The sequence below is a fragment of the Chironomus tepperi genome, unplaced genomic scaffold (assembly GCF_022539635.2).
Source record: "Chironomus tepperi strain 1889 unplaced genomic scaffold, CSIRO-AGI_Ctep_v1 contig_217, whole genome shotgun sequence".
Classification (NCBI taxonomy): Eukaryota; Metazoa; Arthropoda; class Insecta; order Diptera; family Chironomidae; genus Chironomus; species Chironomus tepperi.
This window is the reverse complement of record NW_027226339.1, coordinates 1,402,146-1,414,930: the sequence shown is the minus strand read 5'-3', so window position 1 is coordinate 1,414,930 and position 12,785 is coordinate 1,402,146. Positions and strand designations below refer to the sequence as shown.

Here is a 12,785-nt window from a genome sequence, read left to right as displayed (position 1 = left end):
AAGAGCATGCTCAATTGTATTGATTGAGTATATCCATGAGCACCCACATTTAGGTGAGTATGCTTAATATCTATGCAGTGGTGGATAACCTGTGTGCTGCGGCACACTAGTGTGTTGTAAATTTTTGGAAATGCTATGAATCGTATGCCGTGTGTGGTTTCGCTCAAGGCTTACTACCAAGGCATACCACAAAAGTTAAAAGGTTGCCCACTCCTGGTCTAATATCTATTGTCATACCTTTAATTATATCATCCAGAAGTTTATTCGTCATCATTTCTACTATAGTTTTTGAGAAAAACAACGCTGGAACAGCATTGACTTCAATCAACGTCGGCTCATAATCACAAGTGATCTATAAAAACTTCAATTAATTCCTGCAACAAATATCAAATTTTGGATACAAATTACCATGAAGTCTGCGCCATTCAGTTCAAAATTGTTGTTTTCAATTTTAGTAACTTCCAGGCTCGGAATTATTACAGCCAATAAGATTTTCTTAATGGCTGGATATATTTTTGCTTCCCACAGTCTTGGCTGTTCTATTGTTCCAAAATATTCAATCAATTGTCTTAATGTCCACATGTTTTCGACTGCATATGGCACAGCATCTTGATCATTCATATAATGCTTTTGTACAGCATAATTTGTGACATGAATGGACTTATGAAGATCGTTGAGCTTAAAGTTTTTTGTCGCGAATTTTACATAACAATCCTTGTATAGCCAGACATGCACAGATCCATTCTGTATTGTTGTTAACAAGTAGATTCTAATGTCGAATTTCTTGCCGTGTATCAGCATAGGTCTCTCAATATACTTTTGAATTAGGAAGGTCTTGTAAGCATTTGTGGATAGAAATTCTCGCATTCTATGGACATTATTCTCTAAAATAATGCCATTCCCACTAGAACTGCCAATAGGTTTAAAAATCCAGGTATTAGTATATCCATCATACTTTAAATGTGGCCATCGTTGCTCAATCTCGATTGCACAACTTTTTATGTCAATTGTGTACTGTTCAATAATTGATTGATCTACAAGAATAAATTTTCTATTTCCATTGATCATTTGATGGATATGGTTGAGGACTTTCCGTTGATCTTTGGGATATTTGGCACAAGCATCAAATATCCTTGACATGTCGATGTCTTCATGTTCTTCAATTTTAAACAAAAGTTCAATCTTTTGTATTGCAAAGTCAATGGACTCGAGAGGAATACTTCCGGCGATTGAGAATAGTTCGGAGATATTTTCAAAAGAATTAAGGAACTTGATGAAGCTTATAAAAGCAATTTGCCTGAAGTCTTCAAAAAAGTCATCTTTTTCGGATTTATCAATTAGGATATGAGTCCGTGGATAATAATTAAGTTCAGTAACACCTGAAATACAATTCCAAGGAAATGAATCAACGCAGTTCTTTAGTCCATCCTTAGTTGTAAAGTCATAAATCCTTTGTCTAATAATTGAATTAACAATGTGCTTCTTAGCTTCATCTGTCTTAATTGGACGTAACTTTGGCTGCCAAATGAAATTGTAGTCTGAATTCTTCAAGAATGAAGCTATCAACAGTCGTTCTGATGAAGGCAGGATGTACATCATCTGATTCTCAAGAACCTTTTCCAACCATCCACGATCAATTAGTCCTTTTCGAATGGCTTCATATTTTCCTATAATTATAAAGATTTTCTTTTCAGCTTTTGCTTTTCTGACTTTTTCCTCGATTATTTTCATGTTTAGGTCTTGATGTTTTGTCAATTTTGCTGATCTAAAAGCCATTCCGAAAGATGTTGATGTTCACTGGAAATTTTGATGCCAAAAATTTACTAAATAATAAAATTTCCCAAAGCCTACTTTAATTAAATTTTACTTCATAAACATTGCATTTATTTATTTATTTTTTGTCTAGAATTAAAATGAACTAACATCGCGGCAGTGCCTTAACAATATCACAGTATGTAATATTTGTTATTTTATTCTACTTTTAAGTATCTCATTAAATCATTTAAGTTAATAAATCTTCGATTGGTTGATTGTAATATTGTGGGAAGCTTTTTAACATAACTAACAAAATCATTTGAGTAAGGCTTAACAACAACTTTTTGAAATATATTACGGGTTTTGTGTGGACTACGATATAATCTTGTCGGCTTAAATAATTTCTTATTTTTCTTTGAATTTTTTTGCTTTGAACCTTCCTCATCGTCGTCGTCATCTGGTTCATTTGATACTTTATTATGACTTTTGAGCAATTGTGGACGGCAGTATTTAGTCTTTAATGGATTTAACATCTTTTCACCTTGAATAACAAGTTCTGTTATATTTTTGAGTGGGAAAAATTGACGTGGAGCACGAAGTGGTGGCATTATTTTCTTTCCGTCGACGTTTAGTTGGATTTTTTGAGTGTGGGGTGGGGTCAGTCGTGCTATTTGACATTCATATATTAATTCAAATTCACCGGTTGGGGAGAATGGATCGTTGGCTAAATCTATAACAACTGAAATGAAAATAAGCTCTTATTATGGAAAGTTTGAATAGATTCTAAGAATAAATCTAGTGGAAGAATCATTCAAAAACAAAGCAGTATAAATGTGGTCACTATTGATTGACAAAAGAGAATTTGCACTAACAGAATCGTATGAATCTACAACGGTGAAATTAATTTTGAAGCTTTTTAACATTGACGTAAAAATTCGTACGTAATGTTTATGTAGAAATACGTACGTAATGTTTACGTAAGCTCCACTTCAAGAAGTTTTTTAGCTATTTTCAGCAGAGGAAGTGATCAACCAAAAAGATTTTTTTGGCGGTCGTCAAGTTAGAATGGCACACGTCCATTTCACCAAGATATATGAATCTAGTGTCAAATTTAGTGATTCCTTGAAATTAGATAAATTTGTGCTCATGTTTTGGTCGGAAAAGCTCAGGAAAAACCTAATTTCCAAGGAATCATCAAGAAAATCCTTCCAAAAATCCAAATCTAGTCAATACTTTAATCTCACCTTTAACAACATCTTCCATCACACGTGGACAAATATCACGCGTTGTCTTCGTAGTATACGACAAATCAGGATTTCCATTTATTTCTAATAAAATCGGCTGAAAATCATTTCCGATCATTAAATCAGCTCCATTAAGTTCAAATGTATTTTCTTCTAAATCTGTGTCTTCTAAACTTGCCAAAACTATTGCTAATAAATTCTTCTTAATTTGTGGATAAATTTCATTCGGCCATTCATTCTGCTTTCCAATTGATCGCAGATACTTCTGAAATTCCTTCAATAGCCACATGTTGTGTTCAGGAAGGGCATCATTTCTCTCACCATTTGCATAAAATCTTTGAATTGAATTATTTGTTAAATGGATGGACTCATGGAGATTTTTAAGTGAAAATTCTTGTGATGAGAACTTAATGTAGCAATCCTTGTAGCACCAAATGTTTACACTATTCTTAGTGACAACTGTTAGGAAATATTGACGGATGTCAAACTTGGTGTTGTGGACAAGCAATGGACGTTCTGGAATGAGAGAAATAGATTGTTGTTAGTTAAGATTTTACTTCATTTTGTAGGTCTGCAGCATTTAAGACAGTGGTGGACCACCTGTGTACCGTGGCACATCCTGATGGTAAGCCTCGATCGAAACCGCACACGACAAATAGTTCATTGCAGTCTAAAAGTGTTCGGTGACACACTAACGTTCCGTGACTCATAGGTTGTCCATCACTGATCTAAAGCATTAAAGTAGGGTTCGTTCAAAACTGTAGGCCTGCATCATTAAACGAACTATATGGTACAGCTAAAAACTGCTGTACTGCGCTTCTAAAATGCAGGAAGCGAAGACCTGCGGTTTAAAGCTGAACCTTTTTTTTTAAAAGTGATTCCTGCATACATAACCATTGAACTATAACTAAACATTTACAATAAGCAACCACTACTTACCGACATACTTCTGAACGATGTATTTATTCTCCGTATGCTTCAATACATGCTCGAAAAGCTTCTCAATTTCCTTAAACAGAAGCACACCAAATCCTCTCGATCTATTAATTGGCTTTAAAATCCAAATATTGTAATATCCATCGTATTTAGTTTCCGGCCAATAAATATTTATGTCTGTTGCCATGAGCTGAATATTTGTCTTTAATTTGACCATGGAAACTTCATCATAAAATTCAGGAAATTTAATTTTCTTTTCATGATAAATTACTTGATGGACATCCTTCATTAATTCGGTGAATGTAACGCTATGTGGTAATTTATCGAATCCAATGTACAAGTCTTGCTTAATTTTGATGTATTTTTCCATTCGACTTAAAGATATGAAAATCACTTCACTGGCTATAGGAGCAGTTTCACTAAAAACAGTATCGAAATTATCATTGACAAAAAGTATGAAGCTTGCAATTAGTGACCGTCGAAATTCCTGTTGGAAGTATTCTCGTTGGTACGGATCCATTAATAGATATGACCTTGGATAATTAAGTTCCGTTAAGTCCTCAATTATGTGCCATTGGATATTCTCTGTTATATTATGTAAGCCTTCTTTGACTGTATAATCCAATGTCCTCATCCGATTAATTCGGTTCCTATAAGGATTACTTCCTTTATATGAAATTCCATCAAAATGCTTTGGTTGCCAAATGAAGTATGTTGGACTTGACTTGACAAGATGCGACAGAACTATACGTCTAGCATCATAATCACATACTGTCTCACTTATAAGCTTCTCATTTACGGTGCATTTATTAGCCTCAATATCAAGCAACTTCTCTATCCAGCCCCTTTCTATCAAACTTTGTCTTATGATGTCATATCCACCAATAATTGTAAAAATCTTTTTATTGTTTACGGCTTCGCGTGCTCTTGTCTCAAGTTCCTTGAATATTTCACAATTCTTGTCATCGGTGAAAACTGGATTTTTGATGAAATCAATTTGTGGTTTCTTTCCTTCCTTGTGCTCCTTACTGCGTTGTTTCTTTGAGCGAAACAGACGTTTCCTTTCCATTTTTTGACGAGCTAAACTATATCCTATAGAAATTAGGAATAGAGTTATTGATTTGAAGGTGGAAGGCATCTGAACTCTTGGAAGTATTTGGAATTTTAATTGGGGATTGTTGAGTTTGTAACTATTATGGGTTTTGGTATACATATTTATAACCGAATTAACTATGACTTACTGTTGACTAGCTGTACCCTATCTAAAACTAACTAATTAGCTAATGTTAACATTCGACTGGCTTTAAAAAGCTGAAAAATTTCCAATGTTGTGTCCCGAACCCATGATAGCTAAGGGTGTACTTACTTACTTACTTATTTGGCTGGGGTGCACGGAGGCCCATTGCCGCGTTTAATGAACATTTGTAGACAGCTCTATCTTTCGATAACTTCTGCCAATTCGACCCTGCCTGGCTAATGGTGTATAATAATTACATCCCCAATAATGAAACCACTACGCCATCGAGTCTCTGCGACCAACATGAGTAATTCCAAGGACGACTTACATAAGTCGGTTCGATACCGTCTAGATGGGATTAGCCTTCTTTTGAACTTAAGTATGTCAAAGTCTCGATCTCGAAAAATTCTAGTAATTATATCCGGGAAGTCTATGTCTCGGCATTGAGGACCCTTACCGGGAAGTCTTGGTCTCGTTTTCTAGAATCCTTACTAAGAACAAGGCATGTTAATAGTAAACTAATAACCCTAACAGACAAAGAGATCACTTTTAGGTACCTTAGTGGTATTTATGTATAATGAAAGCATGCTCTTTGCCTCTTAGGGTACTTAGGGTGCCTCTTAGAACAGATAAGTATAAGTCTAAGTCTAAGTCACAAGATAATGTAACTCAACAGTTCCACAAGTATATCCCCAACAAATTAACCAATCAGAGTTCAGATACCTTCCCAAAAAAAAAACTTAATATTCAAACTTACCTTCAATATCGATAATATTAGGCAATTCAATGTCCGATTCACTATCCCGTTCGTCAGAGCTATCAATATCTAGTTCGTTGTTATATACAGTCGTTTAAATTTATGATTTGTAAAGGGGATTTGTTCTTATTTATTAAGTAAATATAAGAATTTCAAAAAATAGATGAAAATGATGGCATGCGATGAGATTTAATCAACTTTTCTTTTGCATTACTGAATAGATTTTGCAAAAATGATGGATTTAAATGATGATTAAAAATAGGAAGTAGGTATTAAATAGTAAAACTAGTAATAAGATCAAGTTATTTGTGAACTTTCCGGTTTTCTCATTGTTGATGACTTTACAGATTCACATTTTATTGTGTCTGATCGTTTAGACTTTTTTCGTGTCATAGATGCAGCACTTTTCTTTACAGTCTTACTCGTACTAGTTGCATTTGATGTGACTGTATTGGTGGAATTATGTGATAATTTATTATTACTTATATTATTATTAATTAGATCATATTTAATTGTAATATTATTAGATTGTTCTACAATGCTATTGGATAAGTCGTCAAGAACAACTTCTGTCTTTTGAGCATCACTATATTTACCGACATTATGACCAACAGCACCACAATAAATAGTTTGTGCACTTTTTTTGAAAATTTTACTTGTATCATTATGGTTAATAGCTTTAATTAAGTTATTATTGTGATTTTTACGTTTATTTTCTGTGAGTTCGTCTTCTTCGTTTTCGGAAGTTTTGTCGTTGTCTGAATGTAAAACATCAGTTTTGTGTTTCTTTAAATTTTCCTGTATACTATTTTCACTTAGCGTCTTTTTACTCGATGACAGATGATTTCCATTAATCATTATTGATGGCGACGATGGTGATAGATGTGACTGTGATATTGCACGCTCAAAATCTGAATCTTGTTGGATGGGCTTGATGTCATTTGACATGTCTTGTGAATTCAAGTTGATCGTTGATGTTGATACAGATTTTATCAATGGTGGAGCCATTAAGTTTGATGTTAGGTCTAGGTATTTACTGCCGATACATAAAATTGATTTTTCCTCATTCGTGCATTCATCTTCCTGCTCATCATTGACGAGCAATGGTGACTTGACTTTTCTTATCGGCTCATCTTTGTACTCGTTGATTTTTAAGTTCTTTGTGATGCACGAGACTTTTGCGACTTCACCATTTACATTGTAGATGTTGAATGCTGACTTACTGAAACTTGGCTTTCTGTAAAGTGTGGATGAACGAATTTTACGTCGAATCATTTCGCGTTCACGATCTAAGCGGGATTTGAAGTTTATGCACTGCATGAAGTCCATTATCTAAAATGAATTAATGGAATTTGGCTATAATAAGTTTTGGAATTGAGGTCAGTCTTAGTTCCCAGGTAGTATTCTCTTAGAGAGCACTCAGTTATTAGTTTAACTCTCAGTCGCACCCTCGGTATCCCCTTGTCTTATCAACTATTGTCACTCATTCTAAATTTTAGTGATCCAAAAGGCAACCCACTGTATAAGTCCTAAAGCTTCTACTTCAGTGTTTCTCAAACTTTTCAGAGAGCGACTCACTAAAGGAAGCATTTGAGAACAAACTAATATCCCAGTATTGTGGTATTTGACTAGAGCAGTATCTGGAGTATCGAGTCATATAAACGAGTCGACCAGTGCTAGAGTAAAGCCTATGTGGTCGAGTGATTAGGCAACAGATTAGATATCTGTGTCACTCTTTAGTGAGTCTGTGGGTTCGATTCCCACCAGAGATCGATCTATCAATCATTGAATTGAGGAATGTCGTTATAAAAAGCATTCCCACAATGTTCACAACATTACCAACTATCTACTTTAAAAATTCAAACGTACCGTAGGTCCTGCAGCAACACTTCTTCTTATCCTATTTGATGACGATGCTAATCTTGCCAGAGTATAAATTGACTGAATAGATTTATTTTCCGTCCGTTCACAACGTGGCTCAACCTTCTTAGACAATTTGGGAACAATCCGCTGTCCTTTGAGTGACAAGTTTAGACCTAAATGATATGAATGAATTGTGTGCATTTGTGAGTATTTTAAACTAGTGCTATCATCCATCATGCATGCATGTTGGATATCAAAGCAAAATTATAAAATAGTTTAAAGGATGAATGGAAGTCCAATTATCGCGTGAAGATATAAGTTTATAAATAAAATTTATTGAGATTTCTGCACTGTGACCAAAAAGTGTCTAGAAGACTAGAAAATTTTAGTGACAGCATGTTTGCAGCGCAGCTAGTCGAGGACTATTGTGAAATTTTCAGTTTAGTTCCAATATTTTTCTGACGAAATAGAATTTTTAAGCAATTCTTTAATTTTGAGGGATGATGAGTTTGTCATGGATAGGATAAAATGTTATATTACCCATATAAGCTGGTGTCTTCGGAATCACTTGCTTGTATATCATGTCGAAGAATCCAGTATCCGCATTTTGATCAATTTTTCTATCAATAACAACTGGAAGTAGAGAGAGATTGAGGATTTAAGTAAGGATACTAGAAGATTAAGTATAAGTCAGTGGTGGACAACCTTTTATTTTTTGCAGCACACCTTGTTGGTTAGCCTCGACTAAAGCTACTCAAGGTATGCGGTTCGTGGCATTTTCAAGAAATTCGGCAGCACAATAGTCGGCCGCGACACACAGGTTGTCCACCACTGCTCTTAGTCAACCAATCAGCACAATGTCTACATCCGAAATCAGCCATGTTGTAGACTTCAGGCACCCTCACGTACTGCAATCTATGCAGCAAGGTAGAGGTACTCTTGTAATTACATTGTGCTGCTCGAGACAGAACCAACCTTACCTTTAATAGTATCCTCAACAGCCTGAGGACATAAACGTGCAGTAACACTTGTACTAGGTGCTAAATCAGGTGAAGCATTAATCTCAATCAACCACGGATAAAAGTCTTCAGAAATCATAAAGTCAGCTCCGTAAAGCTCAAAAGTATTTGGTCGTCTATCCATATTATCTTGACATGCGAGCATAGTTCCGATAATTGCACGCTGCATTCCAGGATAAATTCTTTCACTCCACATCTCATACTTTCCAATTTGCTTTAAATAAGCTTGAAATGTGTGACAATCCCACATATTTTCCTATGGATGAATAAAAAAAATGGAAATTCCAATATCAATTTGTAAAAATTCTTTTAAAGGAAGTCTTACAACTGGCAGTCGTTCATCCCTAATTCCATTTGCATATTTCTTCTGTATTGCGTGATTTGTCAAATGAACTGATTCATGATAATTTTGTAAATTGAATTGTTGTGAGCTGAATCGTAAATAGCTTTCCTTATAGAACCAAATAATCAATGGCTGAACTGATGTTATCAAGAACCATTGACGTATATCGAACTTTGTTTTATGAATTATCAAAGGTCGTTCTATAAAAATAGAAATAGGATATAAAAAAGTTTAATGTCAGGGCTGTTGCTTCTTACCGATATACTTTTGAACGACATATCGCGTTTTCGATGCACAAATTGGCGGATTTACCGTTTGAATTATTTGCTTTATGTTATTCATCAGCATAATTCCTCTGCCCCGACATTTATTTCCGGGTTTTATAATCCAAATGTTAAGCGTGCCGTCAATTGACGATTGAGGCCAAAGTACTTTGACTTTTTCGAGTATTCGTTTTGCTTGATCAACGTAGGCATCGAGTGATGCATAAGGATCCTCAATCATTTGAAACTTTAAGTTCTCGTGAGTGAGTAGATAATGATGAGTTAAGAAGACATCCCAATCATGTTCCCAAATTTTCACTTCTCCTTCCACATCAATGTCATTGTGGACACAATAATCAATAAAATCTTTGCATCTGTTTATTGCAAATTGTATGCAATTTGTTGAGACACGACCGTCATCGGATATTAAATAAAATGAACCTTTTTCTTCGTGCTGCTCAACAAGCCATCTCAATAGACTTATACAGGCTGTCGTACGGAAATTCTCAACGAATTCTGTCAGTTCTTCTGGGTTGAACACATTAAAACATCTTGGAAAATATGCTTCCGATTTTCCTTCTTCGTAGTACCAATGGAAATCCTTTAATGCGGAACACAAGCCTTCTTTTGATGTAAATGGAGATTTATTGAAGCGATTGATGAGAATGTTTTGATTCTTAGTCAAATGAGTCCAATCTGTAGTCAAAGAACTTTAAAATTTGAATTAATCTGTGTAGTTAGTTTGAGTCATACTTACCTGACTTGTCACGACGTACACACCATAACAGGTCGATTGGTGAATGCTCAAGAAAGCGGGACATGATACTTCGTTCACATTTCTGGATATGACTGGAAATGATTCAAAGTTAGTTAAGGTATTGTTCAAAAATGAGGATTGTAGAGTAACTGGATGTCTTTTACATATAATCGGCAGTCAACGGCGGCCGATAGCAAGTGTCTAAGACAGCAGGTCAACTTTGCCATCGACTGCCTATGTTAGATGATATTTGACGGTGTTTTGCCAATTGCAAATTCAGTTTGAATGCTTCTTCCGTTCTATCATAAAATTGAGTCTTGATGACTCTGACCTAAATTTGATACTTACGCTTTCTTTGATTCACCAGGTCTTCTTTGCGGTAGAGCTTGAATTAAATCCTCAAGGAGATATCCAGAATTACTTGTAACTCCTCTCGCTTTGTGAACATCAATCTTTTCAACCTACAATGAAGTAAATTTAGTAAGATATGTGCAACCCGAACATGAGTATCATCCAAAATCTATCATGGTCCATAATATTGATTGAGTATACTCAAAAGCATGCTAGATCTAGCATAAGAATGCTCATTGTTAGTTAGGAAACGTGAATATAATTTAGAAATTGTAAGGTTTAGCCTTTAGCAGAGATCAAAGTACACTCAGTTCAACAATTCCATACAAAATCTGGGTCGACGTCTAGCTGTGGCTCTGTGTCACACAAGAAAATCTATAATTCATCCATTTAGGAATATTTTTAGATTTACTAATTTTCTATTGTCAAAATATGACACACATTATTAAGTCTTTATGATGTCGTGTTCATAGTTATGACATTTTTGATTGAAGAGTTATGACTAAACTTAATTTAATGCCTTGATATTTTTCTTCGGTATTTTTATTCGATATGTTTTTAAGGTTCAGTACTTTTGTGTCGAATAATATAGCTTGCGTAAGTTTGAGCTCGAAGTCGACTCATAATTTGGAAGTAAACAGAATGGACAAAAATACGTTTTTTAACCATTTGGTGGCAAATGGACATAGAATAGACAGTCATATCACAAAGATATTCCCGGAAGGCAGACGGTGTTGAAAAATGAAAAATGTAGCTTAAGACAGAAGTGATAATGGGTTCGTTAAAATCTAATTCAACCCCAGAATTACGCTGGCCTAAGACCACATTGTACGCCTTTTCTATGCTGCAAGGCTTTAAGAATCAGCTTTACGAGTATACATACAGCTTAGAACAGTTAACAGGAAAATAAACATTGTTAACTCGGGTTGAAAAATACAGACTTTATGAATTAACATATGAGTTAGACATGACCAGAGCTCAAAGTCGACTCGGATTCTGTATTCAAATATAAAAATTTTTTCGAATTGACTCAATTCCATATAAAGTTCAAGTAGGTTTTGAGTATAGGACATGATTTAGCAATGTCATTAAATCAGAAATTTGTCGACAAATCAAGCATCTTCCTGACAAAAATCCCAACCCAGTTCTAAAATTAGTCAATCCCTAAAATTTTATCAAAACTCACCCATCCACGATCCATCAAAGCTTTTCGTACGGTATGAAAATATCCTTTCAATATGAAAACTTTATGATTCTTTACAGCATCGTGAGCCTTTTTACGTAATTCATTGAGCTTCTCAGAAGACATCCAATTTGTTTTCGCATTATTGAGTATTTTCGATGGAACAGCTATTGTACTGCATTCACATGTATTCTCAAACATTCGTTGATAATTTTGAGTCATAAGAATTAAATTCTCATTTTCCTTTTGTAGCTTTTGCATTGCGTGGGCATGCAACTTTTCTTGGATATGCTTTTCTTCATCCTCCTTCTTCTTTTCTTTTTCTTTCTTAATACTCTCATTATTATGTTCGGTAGCATTTTGCTGTTTACTATTGTTAGTATTATTATTATTACTGTTGCTGTTGTTCATGTGATAATCACTGTGTGTATATATGTTGATAATTTTTTTTATGTAGGTGAGGATTTAATAGATTATGCAATATCAAGAAGAAACGAAAGAAATAAATGATAATATAGACAATAAGCATAAGTGCCGAATGTGTGTCAATAGGTAAGGAAGAAAGAAAATATATAGTTTTTATGGATTATAGCAAATAAGCGAGGGGAGCATATAATTTATTTATGCCTTTTTTTTATAAATTTCACTTTCAATTATGCACATTCATCCCACATTCTCTTTCTATGTTTTGAGGTACTAACCACATCAGTGTACGAATTTCATTATCACATGCTCGATGTGCAAATTTTTTTATTGTTGGATCAAAAGTGAGTGCACAAAAATTTATTGAGAATGTAGGTCAAATTATGCTGATTTGAGTTGTAGGTAAAAGTTTTTCTTGAAGCTTTTTTTTATGGTGGGTTGGGTGAAAGTTGACAGGAACTTGAAGATATTTAGCGCAGTTTTCTTTGAAAATGAGGTTGATCGGATGGCTTATTAAAAACAGTTTTTGGATTTTTAGACTCTGAGTATTCTTCAACACAAGATTTAAATGAATAAAAAGTAAAAAAAAATCATTAAGTTAAGCAATTGAAATACTTCGTTATGTGTAGGATTCGAACCCTCACTATATACTTT

The 12,785-nt window shown here is 34.5% G+C and overlaps 2 protein-coding genes across 2 annotated transcripts; both read right to left on the bottom strand.

Annotated features, from left to right (window-relative positions):
• Positions 1-363: 363 nt before the first annotated feature.
• On the bottom strand, positions 364-1,731 carry LOC139090344 (tubulin glycylase 3B-like). Its single transcript, XM_070640109.1, has one exon. It carries the CDS (start codon positions 1,729-1,731, stop codon positions 364-366), a length of 1,368 nt encoding a protein of 455 aa, XP_070496210.1.
• Positions 1,732-1,896: 165 nt separating this feature from the next.
• Positions 1,897-12,119, bottom strand: LOC139090343 (uncharacterized). Its single transcript, XM_070640108.1, has 11 exons — positions 11,712-12,119; positions 10,523-10,635; positions 10,175-10,266; positions 9,412-10,113; positions 9,137-9,354; positions 8,773-9,067; positions 8,333-8,425; positions 5,930-5,998; positions 3,939-5,027; positions 3,000-3,515; positions 1,897-2,494 (listed from the first exon to the last, which is right to left on the bottom strand). The coding sequence occupies exons 1-11, from the start codon at positions 12,117-12,119 to the stop codon at positions 1,971-1,973; spliced, it is 4,119 nt and encodes a 1,372-aa protein (XP_070496209.1). The 3' UTR covers positions 1,897-1,970.
• Positions 12,120-12,785: the final 666 nt, after the last annotated feature.

Coding starts and splice junctions, on each gene's coding strand:
- LOC139090344 (XM_070640109.1), bottom strand. CDS start 1,731: ATGAAAATAATCGAGGAAAAAGTCAGAAAAGCAAAAGCTGAAAAGAAA.
- LOC139090343 (XM_070640108.1), bottom strand. CDS start 12,119: ATGAACAACAGCAACAGTAATAATAATAATACTAACAATAGTAAACAG. Junction 10,636..11,711: donor CTTTGATGGATCGTGGATGG/GTGAGTTTTGAT, acceptor ACTTCATTGTAG/GTTGAAAAGATTGATGTTCA. Junction 9,068..9,136: donor GGGATGAACGACTGCCAGTT/GTAAGACTTCCT, acceptor ATTCATCCATAG/GAAAATATGTGGGATTGTCA.